Genomic DNA, 21,765 nt, shown 5'->3' with positions numbered 1-21,765 from the left:
GTTTAGCGTAAAGTTCCAGTTTTGTTCGCCTATTTTACGCACCGCTGCAGCTGCTCTGTGGCTGAATCTTTGCTTCTTAAAATGATATTTATTATGTTGAATAGGCTTTAAATTATATTTGCTTCCTTAGAAACGTATCTCTGGACTTTTTCAAAGGGAGAAAAAACTGTTCTTAAATTGCGTACAGCACGTTATCTGCATCAGTGTGCCTTTTTTGGACGTGAAGTTTCACTTGTAAACTTTCATTTAATTGTTCACTTAACCATTTTAACAAAACTCTAATATTTGCATTTGTTAAGATATGGGATTAGACTATTTTGTTAATTGCACCATAGAGCCCCATTTTGCTCACAACGTCCTCTGCAAAGCGCCCTTTATCCATTCAATAGCCCGGGGGTATGCGCCCTGGGGGAGCTTATACGCTCGGTGCTCCAAATGCTCAATTTATTTATTCTTAATTTTGTGCCGATCAATTCATTGAAGCAAAAAGGACTACGGTGTCTTTTTAAAAAGAAGAAAAGGGAATTGTGGACGTAACCTTGACGGAGCTGAGGAGAGGGCTCCCCTGACGCTGGAGAGCCGCTTGAGTCAACAGGCGCCCATCTAGCAGACTCGCCCCTGTCTTTATTCTGGCTAATTTTTTATTTACGGCTTTTCTTTGACATGTCTCTTATCTATCAGATTAAAAGAACAGCTTGTAACAAATCAGTCTGCACGATTTACAACAGCATTAAAAGGGGACAAAGGGAGCAGGCAGTCAGTACCTGAGAGTCTGGTAGACGGCGCGGCGCTGCAGCTGATTCGATGGTTTGAAAATACGCACGAAACAAAATACTTGAATCCTGAAAAAGAGCCTTTGTACGTTTCTTTAGAAATCAAGCAATTCTGCATGACAAAGGACAATTAATAAGCCGTCTTTTCACGACCAGCAGCTGGTTTCCCCGTCAAGGAAAGTTGGAAAAAATTCAGACTGAATGCGCGCAAAAGCCCTTTGCGCGCAGACAGCAACCCAAGGTGACCCATTTGGCACAGTTAAAATAACCAAGCCGAGGTAAAAGCGAGGGAACTGTCAAAAACATTTAAGCTGAAATATCTTGAAATTGCAAATCCCTTTATGTGGAGGGACGCTGCCGATGTGGGTTAGTCGTACAAAGGAGGTGGTTAAGTTGGAGAGGCTTTGGAAACGGACACGTGGCTTCTCAATGAGAGCTCTTTTGGACCCGCGTGGCTTGCTGTGGCACTGCACATTCAACTACTTTAAACTTATCCAGCTTAATAAATGTGTGTAGTCAACCCAACATGTTAACCTGATAACTTTAACAAAATACTTTATAAACCTTTAAACACTTTAGCACATTTATAACGTGTTTGTTTACTCGTTTTTACAGGACAAACGCCTGCTGCTCCAGGCTTGAAACCTCGCTTGTAAATGTGAAGTACTGAGTTATTGTTGGGAGAGGGAAGACTATTTTCAAGAGGATGCTTTTTTTAAAAAGCATCAAATGCTTCAATACGTTTTTATCTTCACATGTCATAACTTTATGTGTGTGGTGGCGGTTTTTATTTTGCGTACAGCTGCTTTTTTGCCAATAAACAGCCTATTGGAAGAAAATAGTTTACTGACATAAATATAGAAATCTGAGCATGTTTATCTTATCTGAAATGGCAAAAGTTTTACATTTGCATTAATACAGAGAAGGCAGCTAAATATAAATTCTATAACAGGTACTTTCTCCTATATTTTGGCACAACTTCACACTAACAACTCGACCTGGATCGATGTAACGGCAGCAGTTTAATTTGCTCAGGATGTTTTTTTTAAAGGACTGTGGTTAAAGTGGGAAAATTCAACAGCAACACGTCTCATTATGGAACTGTTAGTGGTGACAAAGTGTGTACATCCTGCTCAAGTGTCAGGGAAGGAAACCGCTCGTCATTGCCTTGAACTCCTGAGTGTTTTCTGCTGCAACATTTGAACCCATTCAGCTGTTCATAATCTGTTTAACAGCTAATCAGTAATGTAAGATGAAGGACTGGCACGCAGCTTCACTTTTCCTCAGTTCGCCCCTCTAATTGAATATTCAACGCGCGCACCGCGCTGCTGCCTTTTTTCAGCGTGGTGAGAATACGCCTTTTTAATTCTCGGTCCATACACAAGCAGTGTCAAAGGTCGAGAAATAATGAACTGCGCAGACATGGAAGTGACCTCTGCAAGCGCCACCGCTCGTCCAGAATGAATGCTTCTAAGGGAGATTTTGTTAAAATATATATATGTATAATAGTGACATTTGGGTAAAATTACATTAGTATTTTTCTGCCATCGTAACGTGTTTGACTGCTGTCACCTTCAGTCAGTACACATGTGAACATAAACTCAGCAAGATGCAAACAGGCGCTGATCAGTGATACTCCAACACCCAGGTAAAAAAAAAAAACAATTTTATTTATTTGGACTTACGTACGTAAATTAAAAATGTACTGTATGCACATTTGTTGCAGCAGGCCTTCACTCTGTATTAGTAGGATATTGATTGTTTCAAACAAATATTTAATACAAATACAACTTGACCTGTGGGTCCATAATAGTTTTTTTTTTAATTATCTCATTGTGCAGCTTCACTCTACTTTAGGAAACAGCCGAGAGGATTCAGTTGAATTAGTGTGCCAGTGATTAGACTTGGTTGTGGTTTTAATATACGGAAGCACGCGGTGTAAAGTAAGAAGTTATTTTTAAAAGGACGACAGAGAGGCAAGTACAAGTTATTTACTGTGCGCACAACCTATGACTAGACGCGCAAACATATTGGTATATGGCTCGCAAAGAGATGGCGTTTTCCGTCATAACTGTCACATTTCGACCACAGTGTTTGTCAGTAGTTGGGACATTTATGTCTCTACAGCACACACCATCGTGTCTGTCAGCATGTTTTCAGTAGCTCTGTTTATCACGCAGCTCAATCCTGCAGTGTGGTGCAGGAGCGCCATCTGGTGGCAAAGACAAGACACAGTTTGGAGATTTTGTTCATTACCAATAGATAATACACAACCCTGCTGTGGGGAATTTTGGAAGAAAAAAAAAACAACAACTTTGTTTTATTGATAATTAAATTAACATTATTTTTGTAAAACCAGAAAAAAGGTCATGGGGAACTGGCAGGGACTGTAAACCTCTCACTGCATTTGGCAAAGGCGCAACCATGAATGTTTGACTTATTCAAGGCAGCCGCCATGCTCAATATTTTCACTGTAGTCAGCAGTTTTATTTTTGTATGATATGGGAAGAAAAAAGCAGGAGTGCTGCTAGGTTTCAGGCAGACCACATATAACTGGGTGCAGTATCACCTTTGATCTCCAATGGGCCCCATCCGTCTCAGGGGCCCCTTGAATACTCCTCATTCACACAGTAGCACAATCTCTTTTATCTTGCCCCTCTCTGTGAGCTGCTTTCTGGAGGACTGTATGAAATTCATGAAATTCTAAAGAAAAAATAGAGGTTAGTACACCCATGTAATATATTCAATACCTCAGTTGTTAGAAGGTTACTAACAACTGGACTGAAAAAATCAAAGTCACTAAGGCTAAAATTAGACAGCTAAGCGAGTGAACTACATGCTAGTAGTAAAAATGATACTCAGAGATACTTTTTGACAATATCTTTAAATATGTATAACTTGTGTGATTGTATTCCCGTATATGTGCTCACTTAAAATATGAGAGAAGAAGCAAAATACAGAAAAGAAGTGTCTAAGTAAAGATTTGAAGAGAGAGAGGTGGAAGAGGAAGAAAAGACAAATGCTTAATTAGCCTACCTGAGTCGTGTACAGTGTAAAGCCTGTTTCACTTGTCAAAAACATTGCAATCAGTAGTTTCCTCTCACTCTGAGTTCTGACTAAGTCTTTAAGTCTGACAACAAGGTGATTTGGAGTGCCAAATGAAACCAACAACACCTCCAAATAACATGTTGTTGCAATGATTGTTATCCAGTCCTTACCCTCTCTCATGATGTTTATCAAAGTGCACAGTGTAAATCACACAACTGCTGTTTATTTTGTGTCAAAAATCTTTAAACTGACCTGCTTTATTGTGGCTAAGAGTTCCCTGAACTGTAAAACTGTAAATCTCAAGTAACATTTAACAAAAATCAGGTGAGTTGAATTTTAACAGTTTGTTACAATGTCACAGCTTGACACTTTATGTTTTAGTGAATGAGTCACATTAGCAGAACAACTGATTGATGTGATTTTCAGAGCTTTTTATTCTCATAATTTTTTGTTGTAACAAAACTCACCAGGTGTCTTACAGTATGTACATTGCTTCAGGTGCCATCATCGGGATAATTAAGGCAAAACTCCACCTTAAAATCCTCAATTCACTTGTTTTTTTTTTTCCTCCTGTGAATACAGACAGTTCACTCAGTGATTTTCAGTATCAACAAGTATACAAAAGTTACAAAACCAAGAAAAAACACTGATATCCCCATTAACATACACATGTTTTTTTTGAATAAACACTATAATCATTTGTCCAATCCATTCAAACTACAGTATAAAATACACTGTGACCTCTTTCAACATCCAAACTATGTTACATGCAGGGTGCTCACCCACAAATAGCACAAATGGTAATCATATCAGATCCCGTGTTTGTAAAATGCAAAGAAAAGAAACAAAACCCTGTTTTTTTCAGATGCTAACATCAGACTCAAAGCACCATCAAGGTCCAAACACATTGAATACAGTCAGCGTGCACACAGTCAACCTCCAGTTTACAGTCAGGGGAGCAGCTCCAGGATTTTACTTTACATAGATACTCTTTGCTTTTTTTCTACAATGCTGGTTTCTCATTATTGTCAAAAACAACAAATTAAAAACTGCCTTAAAATACAAAGCTTACAGAAAATAAAGATACACATGAATTAAAGTCCTTCTGTGGGTAAATACTATTAAGTTTCTGATATATGTATATCAGAAAAAGGATTTTCCTCTTAAATATCAGCTAAAAATCACATTGATCTCAGCTTATCACAGAGCCAAAAGTTACATACAGTATATTGTTTTACAAGTATAAATTTTACTTAATGTTATGTGTAAGTTATTAAAGGAATAAATAAACACATCTTCAGCAATATCTTTCCTGCAAACTACATGATCAAATTCATGGCTGTTAAACTGTTTAACAGTTTAATCGTCAGTTTACCTTTTTACTTCTTGTTAACCTTTACTGTACACTTCCTGCATTCAGAGCTCTTAATGTCCACCTCATGACCTCATGCATGAATATTTATGTGAAGATGTAATAACCTAATACATTATGAACTTTATACAGTGACCAAAATCAATCCATCAGCATGTCATAACATTGTTGACACAGAGAGAGAAATGCAACTTGGCCCTCACAACTTTATGAAGATGCTGGAACTGCACCAAACCAGAATAACGTCTATTGAAACATTTTCTGGTGCTCGCAAAATTGAATCCTGGTTGTTCGTAAACTATTATTCAGCTGCTAATTTGTTAGTTAACAGATGTGATTTTCAACAGTCAAAGGCTCTGAGCAGATCTGGCAGTGATGCACTGTGACTGTGTAGTACCACATGTTTTAATGTCCAAATATCAGATATACTGTAACTTGAGTATGAAACTAGAGCTGCAACGATTAGTCGTTTGACAGGAAATTAATCTGCAACTATTTTGATAATAGAATAATCATTTGAGTCATTTTTTTAAGGAAAAATGCAGAAAATTTGCTGGTTTTGGCTTCACAAATGTTAAGATTTCATGCTTTTCTTTGTCTTTCTTTGGGTTTTAGGCTGTTGGTTCGAAAAAACAAAACATCTCAAGGCGTCATCTTTGACTCTGGCAATTTGTAACAGTCATTTTTTTAGTTGCAGCCTTACGTGAAACTAAATGTCTGTCATTCTTAAGTCACCTCTGAAAACATTTCCTTCATGTCACATTTTAAGAGCGCTCAAATACATCATGGCTTTATAACAGGGTTCCCACATCTTCTTCAACATCAAATTCAAGGACTTTTGAGGCCCAATTCCCTCAAATTCAAGGACCCAACACAGCATAGTTGAGACACGGATCATGGTTAATTACTGTTACAACACAGAATTTTTATGAGAACTACAATGAGAACTTTACAGATGCTCACAGACTATGTGGTCTCTTGCTTTCTCTAACACAGCACAGATATAGCACAATATTCTATTCTTGAACAAAATATATAAATTCAAGCACTTTCAATGACCCATGTCTATTTATGTCTACTTTCAAAAACTTTCAAGGCCTTGATTTTTTTCTCTCACAAACTTTCAAGGATTTCAAGGAACCCATGGGAAACCAGTTATAAAATCTCTCTCAAATACTTCATGGTTTTACAAAAGGAATCATAATTTTAAACAAATTCTTCATCCTTCAAGAAATACATACATAAAACAAAATACTATGATTTACAACAGATTATCATATCATCTTTTTTCAGTTTCCATAAAACTTTCCTTATATTCTGTGTCTATGTACAAACACCTAGTCTCATAATCAGTGACTGTGCCTCCAGTCACTCTATCTGCCTGTGGCTCCTGCTGTCAAATATCATCGATCTCCTCTGCGGCTGGTAGAAGCAGCTGGTCGACGTTTCCAGTCTCTGACCACTTTTTGGAATAGTCATTTTGTTTTGAAGAGCGATCCCCTCCGGCGTCTTGAAATTCTCCGCCATCTCTTTAGAAAACGCATTCACAGCTGATGTGTCATTCATGCTCCTGATGGATGACAGAAGCTTGCCGTCGTCGCCTGATGGCGGATAGTCCATGATGGGAAAGGGAGGGCTGAGCAGGATGAGACTCTGCGGCCTCTGCCTGTTCCTGAACGATGGCCTTTGCATGATGTTCGTTCTGTTTGGTCTGGGGCAATCCACAAAGACTTCAAGACTGGGAGCATGTCGCCTTGTTATGACTGGCAGTTCTGGAGTGGACGTGGTCCTCGCAGACTCGGCAGATTTCTCTACATGTGGGTGTCTTTGGTGTTTGGGAGCCGGCTCTTTATTCTCCAGCTCCTCCTTTAGATCTGACATCATCGGAGGAGGTGCGGAGTTGCTTTTCTCTGCGACCATTTTAGGATATTCCTTTTCTTGTTCCTTTGCTGCATCGACATCATTCTCGTGTCTGGAGTGAGGTATCTGACTATACTGCACCTTTGGAGGTACGACAGGCACAGCTTTGGCCTGGCACGTTTTTATCATGAAGGCGGTTCGGACTGATGACACGCTGACCGGGGCTGAATTTCGGCGTAGAGGCGCCTGGCGATCATTCAGAAACAATTCCAACTCCGAGGGTAGCCCGTTATTTACAGCTCCAGTTGAGGACAGTAATCCTCTCTGACATGAGGAGAACTCCGATGAATTACGGTTCTGCTGATTAGATATGTCTCTAATGCATCTGTGCCCCAGGTCCAAGTTAAGAGAATATGGCCTGTGCTGTCTGGGAAAGCTCTGTTCCTCTCTTCTCTCTGAAGCAGCTGACTCGCAAGAAATCTGTCTGTAAAACCTCTGAGATGACTTCTGTTTTGTTGTGTTGCTCTTCCCTGCGTGAGCTTGTGTTGCATTACTGCTGTTCACACTGACCCGTGTAGGTATTGATGGCAAATACGTCCATTTTGTGTCTGGTTTGCAACTGGAAGTTTGAGGAATGTTTCCTGAGAGGCGTTCAGTGCTCTTAACGAGAGATGTTTTATTAGATTGTTTATTATCGAATGAAGGAGATGACGTCTTTCCCTCCTCTGAGCTCAAAGGCTCCGCTACACAGCCAAAGGGTGACAGCTGCTTAAACAGTTCCTCCACGTCAGGTGAGTGCAGAGGACTGGTAACCCACTGCTTGGTGGAGCTAAGATCCTCCCAGGGCTCCACCAAGTCCAGCTCCTCTGAGGTTGCTCCGCATCCTCCTTCGTCGTCGTCGAGGTTCGGCAGCTCCAAGGTCCTACGTCTCTCCTCCAAACATACTGAAAGCCTCTGAATGAGTTCCAACTCAGGAATCACAGTCTTCTTCACTCCACCACAGGAGACGTTTTTGTCTCCTTCAGGAATTTCATGTTTCTCTGATTTTTTGTGGGGGTCATCTGCTGCTGAGAAGCCCCGAACTGTTGGAGCATCCTCTAACGTCAAATGACTTTTAACTTGAGTTAAGCTGGTTTCCTTAAAAGGAAGTTGGCTATAAGCTGGATCATCTTTCTTCAGGGATGTTATATTTGGGGAGATCTGATGCAGTTTCTTATTTTTTTTATCCAGCATTGCAGCAGGGCAGACATTTTCTGTGTTTCCACCGACAACTGCATCAAAGTTTTTGTGAAGAGAAAATGGGATGTCTGACTCTGAGGGTTGTTTCTTTGCCGAGGCTGATCCAGTGGCAATAAAGTGATCACTCAGAGAGGTATTTGACGAAAGATCCCTACATAACAAAGTCAGAGACGGAGAGCTGCGGCTTCTTTTTGACTTCACATCCATCGTTAACTTCATGTTTTCACAAGTGTTCTTGGAGGAGGAAACAGGCTTAAAAGTCTCATCCAGCAGGTCAATTTCAGGTTCAGTTATCTTCAGTTCTTGATTGAGATCAGACCACAGCTCTTTCCCAATAGAGGATCCCATGTCCTGAGAAGTAATGAATAATAAACAAAAGAACAGAAGATTAAAAATAACCACAGTGAGGACACCATTCATTTCTCAAACAAAACAAATAGTCACCATATAAGCAGATTTCACAGCTCTCATTACCTTTCTAGAAAACTGAATAATAAAAGAGTTGGAAAAAACACAACTACCGTAACTTTAAGATCTCTTAATTTAATGCAGGAATATGTGAAATCAGAATACAGTGCTACTGTTTCACCAGTAAATCCCAGCCATTTTTACTTTGGAGAGTTGCAGGGACCAGTGATGAATTTGAAGGCACTGACTAGTAGCCAAATCTAATACCACGTGGTCCGCAATTTTCAGACTTTGACTCTTTTTTGTTTCTTTTAAATCTTAATGAACTTGAATTCGTCAATTTATCATAAATCAACAGCACCAATGAATGATAATGTCTGTAATTCTGCTCCAGTAGAAGTACCATAAGCTAAAGTTCAACAGCAAATGATTTACCTGTTGCTTTGCTGTAGGCTGGTTGTGCAGTTCTTTCCCAGGAGATGGCGCTGCATCTTTGCCTTCTCTTGCATTTGCAATGGATGGCTGTTCCAGTTCAGAATTGTTGATCCCTTCTTGACCTCCTTGCACTACTTCTTTGCTTGTATCTAAGGGGAAAACATGTTTTTAACTGTCTGTACACTACATTTTATGACTTGAATATGAAACATAACAACAAGCATTTTAAAATGTGATAAAGGAAGAAGCCCTCACCCTCTGGTGGGACTCTAGACGCCGGCTCCTCCATGTTTTTCTTCTCTGTTCCTTCCTGCTTCTTGGGTTCCAGTTGGGGGAATGTATTGCTCTTTCCACTGTTGCTGCTCTGCTCCGCAGTCTCCTTGCAAGGTTTCAGAGCGGCTGCAGCTGCTTTTTCCTTAGCGTGGCCTCTGCACGGCGTGCTGTTGGAGCTGATAACAGCGGAAACGCGCAGTGGCACGGACACAGCGAAGGGCTCGGATATGTTGACGGCTCTTCGCTGATGCCTCGGCGAGGACTCCAGAGGGAAGAAACTTCCTGGGAAGGAGGGTCGAGACGAGCTGTTGTGGGAGGAGCCTGAGTACAACATCCTCCTGTTTTTCGGAGACGTGGGCTTGTAGCCGCTGCCGTCATCACCTTTGAACACCTTCAGTTGCTCTGGTAGTGTTTTTTGAGGGGGAGAAGAAGCACCCGGTGACCCCTTTTGGTTCATACTAGAGCTCCAACCTCCTGTTGCCCCGTCAGCTTTCTTCCCTTTAAACTCCCAGTTTTGGTCATGTTCATTCAGGTCATAGAGCGAGTCAGATCCCAGCGTTCTGGATTTTACATCTGGAACATAAATGCTGCCGGGTCCACCAGTTGGACTGTTGTTTCCTGTTCTGTCATCATCTGTGGAGTAACAATAATGTAACAGATAAATAAAAACTGTAAAAACTATATTTTCACTGTAATAGATTCAACAACACCAATTTATAAAGAGGCAAAGACGAAGTTGTAGTTTGTAATATTTTCATGAAAATTAATATATCAAGGATTTACCTGTTGGTAAGGAGCACAAGGACTCCATGCTCCTGGATGGACGAAGAGCTGCCTTTTCTGTGGAAAAAAACAAGAGTAACATTATCATACTTTCAAAGAACATTGTAAGAATCTGCAACATTTACAGAGAACAACGTTTTAGCCTGTAAAATTTAAGTTTTGACACATGGACTGAGTTACTGTTAAAATTTCCACTAATATGGAAATGGTTTTGGACATTGCCTGTTTGGCTTGTGATGCCTTAATACACAGTGATATCTTCACGCTGCCACTCATGTCTACAACCAAAAAATGTTTTTTTTCCATCACAGCTGGTTTCATTTGAATATATTTTATATATTTTCTATAGGCCTTAAGAGGTGACACTATGTTGTATTTCACAAGAAAAGAAAAGCAAAAATGAATATCAGAGAAAAAAAAACCCATAATGTGTATCACTGATTATTGTTGACATTCTTATTAGACACTCACCTGTGATCCCCTGTGCCCTTATGAACACACTGCCGTTTCGGCTCAGTTTTCCCTTTGAGTCGACAGACCTTCCCAGGTTGAAGATGGACTTCCACTTCTTAGATTTCCCAGAAAACTTTCTCCTAAAAGATAAGGAGAGATTATTAAGCGTCAGACAGCTTGCTTTCAATAAAAAATACACTGATTTGCATGAATTAGGCACATGTGCACACATTTATTGTCAAATTAATCTAAAATCATAAGTGCATCAAACACCCTGAAGCATATGGTTTGTAAATTAAACTCATAATGACTCAATAGACTGAACCCAAATCTGTCATACTTGCTGTCTGATATGTCTATGACGGTGTGGTAGAGCGTTGCAGTGCTGGTATCAGGCAGACTGTTCTCTCGCTGACGTTCTCTATGCACAGGATGGTTTGGACTTAAGGAGCGGGCTTGGGCTTCTTCCAGGCTCATCAGTTTCATCGGCCCACACTGACCACTGATCGGGAGTGTGGCATACTTCTTCTCCCCACACATCAAAGTTGGCCCTAGAGAAGTATAATGAGTCAGTTCATTCCAATACCAGTTTGAAGGGCTCAGTGGTGATTGTTTGTATTTTAGGAATGTCATACCTTCTTTGGGTTTGATTTCCACAGAATCATCGCTGAAGATCTGCTCTGTGTTGTTAAGAATAAACTCAACCACTGACTGTTGTATCCGCACCTCCTGGAAAGCCATGTCTCCATTACCAGAAGAAGCCTCAATATCTTTAGATCTAAGAAAAATAAAAAAAAACTTGAATTTCAGATTTTTTTCCTATTGCATATATTCCAAAAAAAGCAAATTAAGTTCATGAAAGCTATGTATGAATAAAGGAGCAAATGAGATTTTAAAAAAATCCTCTTTTGGGTGGGGGTTGTAACATTACATTACATTACATTTTGCATTGACAAAAAAAAGTTTTTCAAGCACATCTGTTTAATGAAACTCACCTTAACAGATTTGGAGCCCAAACCAGGGCCAGGTTGCGTGTGTGCATGTTTGTCTGGGTGCTTAAGGTTGCAAGGTGGGCCAAGTGTTTGGTGAGGTACTCCAGAGTCCTGAGAACAGTTGACAAAATAAGTAAAACTTAGCAAACAGGACTATCAATTGTACAATTGTCTTAACTGTTGAGAGTGAAAAGGGCTAAAACTCACTTGAAGTGAGGGGTCGGCAGTTCTTTGATGACCTTCTGAATGTGAACAAGTCTTTCATGATCTCCCCGGACCGAGGCCGCTTCCTGCATGTAAAATAGACACATATCATGTCAACAAAACTCCAGGATTGGTAAAAAAAGAGACTTGAATCCATGTTCTCTTTTCAGTTTATGAAACACAGTAAAGTAGATTTTAATCACTACTCCACCCTGAATATGAACTGAATTCCCAAGCTTGTGGTCTCAGCCTGAGAATTATCTTCAATTTGTCCACAAAACCTCCATACATACCCTTAAACCAACATGACCTCTAACATCTGGTTTTTCTCAGGTTACCAGTGAACAAGATCAATGCATTGATGGACTGTAGAGTAAAGCTATGATCTCACTGCACAGCTTGTCTGACCTGGACCTTCCCTGCTCAACACATGTAAACAAACACATGCTGGTGTGCGTGCAGTCAAACTAATGTGATTGAGGCCCAAACAGCTGAGCAAGTTAGCTGCATTTGTGAGTCATGTGTGAGTTCATAAACATAAGTTGTTCTTCAAACATGCTCTTGTGCAGTCTTGTGGCAGAAACACAATTCCCCAAAATGGATAATTAACATTAAGTATGGCATGACAAATAAATATCACAAAAGCTTCCATGCCAACCAAGTATCTGAGAATGGATGGGAAACACTGAAATTAACTTCAAATTAAACATAACATCCAAAAGGTGCCGCATCAAACGTGCGAAAATTAATATCTCGTGTTTTACTCAATAACACACACAACATCAAATATGCAGCCCATCTGACACCCAAGGAACTCTGCTTAGTGCTCATGTTCTTGAGGATGACTATATTCTTTCCAACAAAACTTGAGAAAAAAAAAAAAGTTTTACAACAGGGCTCTTGTGTGTGTGTTTTTTACACCATGTGAGGAACTGATTTTTCCTAAAACACTGGAGTTTTCAGGCACGAAGCAAACACAAGCAGCACGAGATGTACGAATGCCAAGTTATGCAAATGGCTCGGCGAGGTACACAGAAAGCTACACAGAAAGCTTGAAGCAGGCCTTACAGTTTGGTATTTCTGTTCCCTTCTCTCCTGCTCCTCTCTAAAGTCTCTTTCACGCAGTTCATCCAGAAAATGTTGCCTTAAAGTTGCTCTCTGGTGCTACATGTAGTGATCGTATCTTCACAATTTTGGCCACGCAGGTTACTAGTTGTGTGTGGATTTGACTTTAAGATCTCAGTATACTTAGTGTTTTTGCTCTTGCTTCATTACAAAACCCTCATGTGACCCAAAAAGGGTAAAAAAACAAAATGTTTTTAATTTTTAAGTCAAGCTCTTAAGTCATGATAGAGTAGGCCACAAAAATCGCAAACACAAACAATAAAATAGACTGTAAACACTCAGTTTCTTACAGTCTATTTTGTCATATATGGAGGGACAAATGTTCATGATTATGAGGCAGAAAAACCTTTAAACTTTTAAATGATAACGATGATAACGATAATAAGCCAAACTGACAGGCAGCAAGCCAAGTCATATGCTGTGTTTACAGTTCAGCTGACATCTGCTAATGGTGTTATTTTCTCCAGGGAGGAGATTTAAAGAGCTGATCAATAGTGAGCCAGAGAGCTGAGGTTACAGTCGTGAAAAATGATAATAAATACAGTCGATATAGCGCTGACACAAATATACTGAGGGACTGTGTGGAATAAATAGTGCTTATTGACATCTGGTGTTTTGGTTGCCATTCTGCCTGTTAATAATTACTTCTTTGTACTGTCAAACCACTTCTGGGTCACACAGATATTTTTTTCTCCCCTTTAGCAAAACTGTAAATGTGACATGAATGTGATTTGTACTTACAGTGAATTTGCTGTATAGCTCATATGTGAGCAGAGGATTGGGTAGCTCCCTGAAGTACAGCTTACATAAGGAACCCACACAGTGGATGTCCTGGAGGTACACTTCCTTTGTAAGGTCAGGGCACGCCTCAGAGCTGAATTCCTGCCTGCACACAAACACACACACACACACACACACGCAGTTAGCTGAATGCTTTGATTGTTTAACACCCTTGCTAAGTACTGTTGCAGTATGCTAGATTAAAGTGTATCCAGTCCACTAATGTTGTTATAGCCAAAAAAAGAAAGCTCAGTGATAATCTGAAAAAACAATATTATAAATATACCATGTCTATTAATATATTTTGGACCCTGAAGATAAGAAAATCAGCCGGACAGACATTTATAGGCATGATTTGAGATAATATTTGATTTAGCTTAGCATCAATTTTTTCGTGATTTAACTGAGGATAATTGGAGCTGTTCCAAACAGGATGTATACACCAGTGATTACAGAGGATGAGTAAAGCAATAGTAAGGGCCTGAAGAACATACAGCTCACAACCGGTAGACCAAGATTTTAAAAACTCATTCTGTATCATGAAATTATTCTTTTTATTTTGTATCAATGTCTAATATTTTCTATGACTTGAGGTTTTTGATGTACAGTAACATCAGAAAGAGCTGTTAGTACTGCAAATCTTGAGAAAAACATTAGCGTACAAGAAACGCGTCGCATGAAGTTAGTACCTGAGACGCTGGATGTTTGAGGTGACCCCCGACAGCCTGTAGATCCCGTCCACAATACCATGCTCCTCAATAAACTCTGCACATTTCTTCAGAACCTGAGGAACTTAAGTTTAAAGGTTGTGTTAGTCATTTCTGCAAACACTCTGACATGTAAACACTGTTGGGGAGGCATGTTGGAGAAACTTAAACACATTTTTTCCCTCCTGTTTTAGCTCTTTGACAGTGCAAGTACTGTTGGATTTGTGGGTGATTCAGGCCACATGAAATCTTAAAAGCAGGAGAAGGAAACGACTGTCAGTGTAATGTTTCAACGGTAACAATGCACATAATGTTAACTTCATGGTATGGGGTTTGTTCCACTATGGCCGTTTTCTATTCCTTAGGGCCGCTGATTGTAGGTGGACTTTGACAGGAAGTTAAAAATGGTTTGTTTGTTTCAGAGGAAGGTTGACACACCCAGTCCTTGTAGCTGGTATTACTTACGACATTTCCTCTAATAGAAAACGGCTTTTGAAATGTTACCACTGACCTACACAGCTCCCTGGACTACAGTACATCACCCTCTGTACACAACCTTGTTTGGATGCACTTTTTTTTTTAAATCACCAGATTTAGCTGTTGCTCAGTGTCTGTTAAATCACATGCTTTGATTCAGTCTAAACCACAATTTCCCTTTAGCTAATAGTGAAAATAACAAATGACTGCAAATCTGAAGCTGACTGTGTTGTATTAATGATCACATAGGGATTTTTTGATGACCAAACTTAAGATCAGCAGTATTTTATCTATAGTTTCCCAAAGCGTGCGCAGACTGGTGAAGATTAGAAAAAAATCAAATATGGATTATTTGCTGAAACTATTTTCAAATATAAAGAATAACAACTTCAACTGGATCAAATTTAGTGTCTCACATGGACCAATGCGTCAACTTTTACCTTCTCAGTAGCGCATTATATTATGAAGTTATGAGTAAGTAATGATGCGTCAAAGAAGAAGCTTAATATCCTTTGAGTGTTTAGGTTATACAGTATGTGATGTGTCATATTTCTAAACCTTTTGATTGTACAAATGAATGTTTTTATTTTATTTCATGATGCCCATATAGTTGGTTGTTTTATCGGTGGTTCCTCTACCCAGTTGTAGACTATTCCAGGATTTAATTACACTTTTATGTTAAATGTCTCATGGTGGTAAGTACAAACTGATCATCCTGCAGACAACATGTAGAATCCATCCTCCACAAAATGAATGAACATTTTCAGCAATGGCTAATTTCTCCGTAATCACCATGGACACCAAGAATCTGCCATTTACATTCTCATGGGTTAGACTTAATTGGACTTTCAATTACATGCTTGTGGTCGAAAGCTGGATGATGAACAACTCTGGAGCCTTCATTTAGTGACTCTCAGTCTGCACTGAAGGAAGATGTCTGCTTCATGTAGTGGCAACAAAATACAGTTTGACTTTCGACTGATTTTTAAAGATACTTTGTGACTCAGACTCAGTTTCGGCACGGAGTCAACAGATGCAAATTGTTTGTTTCTGCAATAATATTCAATGTTCCATGAAATGCTGAAGCTCCAGCTGCTGCTCAGTGGTTGGCTTTACAGAAACCCTTAACAGCCCTTCCCAGTCTCTCTCCTTTTGTCAGGTTTTACAAGTTTGCCTACGCAACAACACAAGGAACATTTTATGGTAACATTGTTGTATGATGACTAAAGCACTTTTAAATGGTTCATGACCAGTTTCGCCAAACCTTTGTGTATGTGTATTTGCAACATTTCCCTCCTCCAGAGGACAGTTGACTCACTGCTTCTAAAATAATGGTAGTTTTGCAATAGGGACATGACATATATGTTCTAAACAAAATGCAGAGCTTAACAATTATTATTTTTGTCCTCATGAGACAGGATGTGTGAGTTTTATACTTTTTTTGTCCGACAGCATTTGAAATCACCCTCAAATGCTAATATTGCCAATAAGATATTTTTTAGCTCTTTGAAGAGTTTGTTATATCTCTTCTTATATCTCTATATCTCTGTTATATGACAAATCTTAGAGATTATCAACAATTTGTGTTATACTGAAGTGGAGAGAGTGTGATGTTAGCTGTCAGGTTCTATTGTATTATAATTACTAAAGAAATGGGGATATATTCATATTCATCTTATCAGAGGGATGTACTTAATTATCTCTGGCTGTATGTAAAGATCCTCAATAATATCATGAGACTGTGAGTGTTTGAGCATGCAACTTAACATTGTGCTGGATTATCAGTGCAGTTGTGATGCTAAAAAGGGATCCACTGGTAGTCAAACACTGTCTGTACACACTCTATACAGCTATACAGGCAATATTAGGGCATCAGCTACACTGCTCACAAATAAAGTTTAAAATAAAAGTTAAAGGCTTTTTTATGGTCACTAGTATCTAAACTGTCTGTGTCTGTGTTAGGTAATCAGTGCCTTCCAGTGGTATTCATCATTAAAATGCAGTAACAAACGAATGCTCCTACAATTTAAAAAAGACAATACGTCTGACGGATATCTATGACGGAGGGGTATCCAAACCTCCTCCCTCACTTCCTGCCCTGAATGCCCCGCCTTACATTGTGGATATGTCCACCCCAGCAGGTCCTCCTCAAAGTTATCCTCAACACAGCTATCCATATGCCTGAGTTGACTCTGCACGTGGTAGATTTCTGTTCACTCTTTTCATGACATCATATTGCTGCCAAAAAAACTCACAGATGATGGTTGTAAGAAAAGAACAAAACATATGATCAGCAGAAGGAAAAGACTAAATAAAAGTAAAGAGAATAAACATCTACAGCAAACCTGACTGCATAGTTGAATATGTGATCAACCTCTGTTCTTTTTTTCTCTCTTTGGCTCCTTATTTTCTCTCCTCTATAGGCAGCAGCACCGCCCAGTCTTTTGTCAGACACAAAACTCGTCATAGGAACTATAGTCACTGTAGGAAATTGACACAAAAAAATTAAAGTGCCACACCCAAATTCACCAATGGCTATTTAATACAGCCAATAGTTGAATGAATGGTCTTACTAAATGTAAAACACATGTATACTCACAATTCATACTATATATGTAATCCTTAAGCAAAGCCTGTATTATGTAAAGACACTTTTTTGTCTTTACTGTCCTAATTTCACCATATTATGTGTATATATAAACTATACTAATTTAGGAAATGACTAATAAAACTCAGTATAAATGTTATCTTCTCTGTATGAGTCAAGTAACTGATGTAAGAAACAGGAGGTACTTTGATGGTAACTGCTTGTAAAGGGTGTTAGATTTCAAAGAAAGCAAAATAAAAAGTTTACCATCTTGTCCTGAGTTCTGGAGATGTTCTATCAGGTCACAGCCGAACGCATTTTCACTTCCTTTCTTTTTGGACTTCTGCTTAGTCCCTTTATTCTTCATGTGGCTCCAGTTAGTAGTCCAGATGATTAAAACAAACAGATCCTTGGAAGCGCAGCGATCGATCCATATGAGCCTGAGAAAGGGTGAGTTTGTAGGTCAAAAAGCAGCCACATAGAAATCCCAGCAATCAGCTCCCAAACGTCTGCATCCGCTCACATTCTGACTAACCACACACTGTTGGAGGCTGAGAGCAGAAGTGACGTCACTTTTTTAACTTTAAGTCCTTTAGATAGGCATTACTTTGAGTGATGATCAAAGAAAAGACATGGTGTGACTGTTGGTTCGCTGGGACGTGGCAGTCCACTGCTTTATCTCTGAAGGATTTGCAGAAACAGCATTAGAATCGGTTGGTTTCCTGTTGTTTTTTTACCCCCAGCCAGTCCTCTCTGCTCCTTTATATCTCCTCCTCTTTTCCTTCATTCCACACAGTCTCCCCTGTTCACTGGCTTCTCTGTAGCTGAGAAAGCACACATGAATCAATACGAGAGAGGCAAATCATCTCAGGAGCACTTCATTTTTAATCTGATTTCCCTTTTAAGATTTTTCTAATACTGTATTCTATGTTTAGAGATGGACTCGTGGCAGTGGTGTGGCAGGGATTTTTGAAATGTTGAGACTGTGTAAAGGGGAGGGAAGTGAAGTGAGGGGAGGAGAACAGCTGACTTCTGTTTCTCTCCTGGTTTAGGAATTACTGACCTCTTTTATCCAGTTTTTTTCCTCATGTGCCCAAACTCAGTGCTAACGGGAAAGCTGCTCTCTGCCTTCCTGAATGCTCCCAATGTATACAATTTCCTGTGCAAAGAGCCCAGGCTCGAAAACAAAAACAGACGGGTTCTGAAGGAAGAGGGAAGTGGGAGGTGACTGAAGTGAGGGCCTGAAGGGCACAGATGGGAAATGGGGGGAGATTGGGGGGGTTGGGGTGACGAGATGGACACATGGTTCTCATTACTAACTGCAACACATTTTATCTTTTTAAAACTTGACCACAACTTTATAAAAAAAAAAATAGTTGATTGCATTAAAGGTGAAGTATTGATGTTAGTTTTGTGAAGTAAAGTAAGTTTTCCCCCAGTAAACTTCTGTTACCTCCTGTCTTAAGCAAATGTAGTCTTATTACATCATTGTATTGCAGTGTGTTGGCTAAGAGGGATCATGAAAAACTCCATGTGAAGTGATGACATATTCCTCATATTTGAAGACTTCGGTTTCACATGTAAAATTACAGATTCTAAAACCCAAATTCCATAAACTGAGGTTTGAAATTTTGCAGCTGTGAAATACCAAACTGTCCTTGTGGTGATATTTTAAGACCTAATCACTGATTGCAGTATATTTACCCCTGTTGGACCACTGTCAAACCACAACTAACCGCAATGATTTACTGGATTTTTCAAAATTAAAAGTTGACACAAGAACTGAAGGCAGAAAAGCAATTCAGGCATCATAGCATAGCTTTACATGTCTGCTGCATTATTGGTTTGGTTTGGGAGTAAACAGAAGCTTTTGACAAAGTTTCACATATTCTGATTTACAAATGTGACACAATACCATGCTGGCTTGGTTATTCAGCCACTGGCATACAGTACGGTGCTATTGATCTCATACATCTAGTGCATTATGAAAAATGTAAAATTGCAGACTCAAATGATGCACAAGAAGTACGGTTCCTAAATCCGTCAGGCCTTAAGAGCATATCAAACCTTAGCATATTTGAACCTGCAGTAACGGATTTTTTGGCCACTGAGGAACATTAACATATTATCACCTTTTAGTTGATATGACAAACTTGTTTGCTGAAAGTTGCCTTTTTTCACATCCAGCAGATACAGCGCAGCATTAGCATTCATTTGGAGTCGTGTGTCTGGCTACCAGGTGTGGTGGCAGTTTCTGTAATAAAGACTCACAAACCAGAGGATGTTTTTCTTGGTTTAATACACTTGCAAGCGGGTACAATACCAGCAACAGATACATAGAGTTGTCTTAAGTAAAGTACAAAGTTATGCTCTGAGCAGTCCATTATTATACTCTTAGCAGATAGATATGGACAACATCCTCTTCAGTTATCTCTACACTCACAGTTTGCTATTGTTTTCTCAACAGACTACACACACGCACAGTCCATCACTGTCCTTTCAACGGACAGGTGCAAGCGGCCTGTTATCTCTGCAAAGTAGTTTCACTAAAACATCACCAAAGTATAAATGTACATAGCAAAGTATCAGAATAAGTATAACATATTGTATTTTTTCCATTGCACAGGCTAATGTTAAATCCAATATTCACTCTCATTTTAGCTCTGTTTTGGTTTTCACTAACTCCTGAGGAAAATATTGCTCTAAAAAATGCTCCACTATGTTCACCAGCTAATTGCTAACACTGTCTGTCTGTTGTTTGGTGCTGAGCAGGGAGTGTACAGTGGGTTTTTAGGGTTTTATGCTGAAACCAGCTGCCTGCTGCATGAGAGCAGTGAGAGTAAACCAAAAATTTGCAATTTGGAAAACCAAAATAATGAGCTGAAAGTTGCTACGGTATAAAGCTCCATACACCTTTCACAGGCAAGCAATCATGTGATCCATTGTTAATAACAAGGATGGTGTGCAACACCTAGTTTACTTTGCTATGCTAACTGCTATGCTAGTTAAGTATTCTAGTTAATTTTGCCTGTATTCTTGGAAAAAAAAAAAAAAATGTGTGCAGATTAAGCACTGCAACCACCCATGTGCTCTGCCTGATTATTCTTATTCAAGGTTATGGATGAGCCTATCATAGCATACACTGTCTCAAAGGAAACACAACTGATAACACACACACACACAATGTACAAACATTATCTAGAGTTTCCATTGTACCTGACCTGGATGACTTTGAACTGTGTGAGAAAACTGGAGCATCCAGGGGAAATTCACACAAATGTGCTTCTGGGCTGCTGTAAAAATATACTGCAATGAAATAGTTTGACATTGGCAGGCATGACTGATAAGTCAATTTAAAAATAGGTTACTTTACATCTAATAGTTGAATCTTTTGAGAACATGTGTGAACTCAACTGAAGTCTAGATAAAGTCTGGATTTTATATTCAATCTTGTACGTATTTCTTTCCCATACATTATTGCAATTACAAGACATTTACATCCCACCAATGAATTCATACACTCTTGTGTACAAGAGTTACTATATTTACAAGCATGAACAATACAGCACACATCACCACTGGCATTCTTTTAGCATATCTGAATGGACTAGTTTGTAGAGTAGATCTCAGTGTTCTATCTTGTAGAGTTGATATTTTTGTGCTGAAAGTGTTTTGTGAATGTCACATGTGAGCTAGATGACCGGGCCTGGCCTCGACAAGACAAAGCTTTCTTTCTGCACCATAGGAAGAGGAGATGACATCATTCTGTCCATACAAAGCCTCAGACATCCCGCTCTTTCTTTGCACGGGTAAAAAAAAAAAAAAAAGAAGTCTATGCTGAGAAGATCTGAATAATAAGGGGTTACTTTTGTCCTTACTTTTAGTACATGTCCTCACTGTGATGCAATATCTTGGTAGATCTGCAGCACAATTTAGCTTCTGCTAAATGTGAGGGAGTGGAAACTATGCAATAATCAGGGAAAGTGATTCAAATTACAAAATATTCCTTTGTTGTTGATTTGAAGATGAAGATAATGTATTTCATTGATAATACAGTTCATGTTATTCACTGAGATAGAGCAGAACAGTCTAGTCAATACTTGTGATGAAAAACTCTACTCCATGATGGAAATAATCTCATTAAAAAGTGTTCAGAGTTTAAAGAGAATAAATCCAGGATTGACTGATGCAAGTCGATTTTTTTTCACTTGGTTGCACCCTTCTTATAACATTTTGGCTCATTCTTATT

General features: G+C 39.2%; 1 protein-coding gene across 1 annotated transcript; it reads right to left on the bottom strand.

Moving 5' to 3' along the window:
* Positions 1-4,237: 4,237 nt before the first annotated feature.
* Positions 4,238-18,471, bottom strand: arhgap31 (Rho GTPase activating protein 31). The gene is made up of 12 exons (XM_067607968.1): positions 17,784-18,471; positions 14,435-14,537; positions 13,707-13,851; positions 11,844-11,926; positions 11,640-11,747; positions 11,280-11,422; positions 10,985-11,195; positions 10,663-10,784; positions 10,192-10,248; positions 9,391-10,041; positions 9,136-9,284; positions 4,238-8,643 (listed from the first exon to the last, which is right to left on the bottom strand). The coding sequence occupies exons 1-12, from the start codon at positions 17,881-17,883 to the stop codon at positions 6,562-6,564; spliced, it is 3,954 nt and encodes a 1,317-aa protein (XP_067464069.1). The 5' UTR covers positions 17,884-18,471; the 3' UTR covers positions 4,238-6,561.
* Between the last annotated feature and the right edge of the window lie 3,294 nt (positions 18,472-21,765).

Source organism: Thunnus thynnus, chromosome 13 (genome assembly GCF_963924715.1).
Source record: "Thunnus thynnus chromosome 13, fThuThy2.1, whole genome shotgun sequence".
Classification (NCBI taxonomy): domain Eukaryota; kingdom Metazoa; phylum Chordata; class Actinopteri; order Scombriformes; family Scombridae; genus Thunnus; species Thunnus thynnus.
Note: the sequence above shows the minus strand (reverse complement) of the source record. Positions and strands in the feature narration are given on the sequence as shown.

What these genes read in the sequence shown, in the direction of transcription:
- arhgap31 (XM_067607968.1), bottom strand. Translation starts at nt 17,883, where the DNA reads ATGAAGAATAAAGGGACTAAGCAGAAGTCCAAAAAGAAAGGAAGTGAA. An exon ending in TCAAACATCCAGCGTCTCAG is followed by an intron (nt 13,852 to 14,434) that starts GTACTAACTTCA and finishes GTTTGTGTGCAG; the next exon opens with GCAGGAATTCAGCTCTGAGG. An exon ending in AGCCTACAGCAAAGCAACAG is followed by an intron (nt 8,644 to 9,135) that starts GTAAATCATTTG and finishes ATTACTTCTCAG; the next exon opens with GACATGGGATCCTCTATTGG.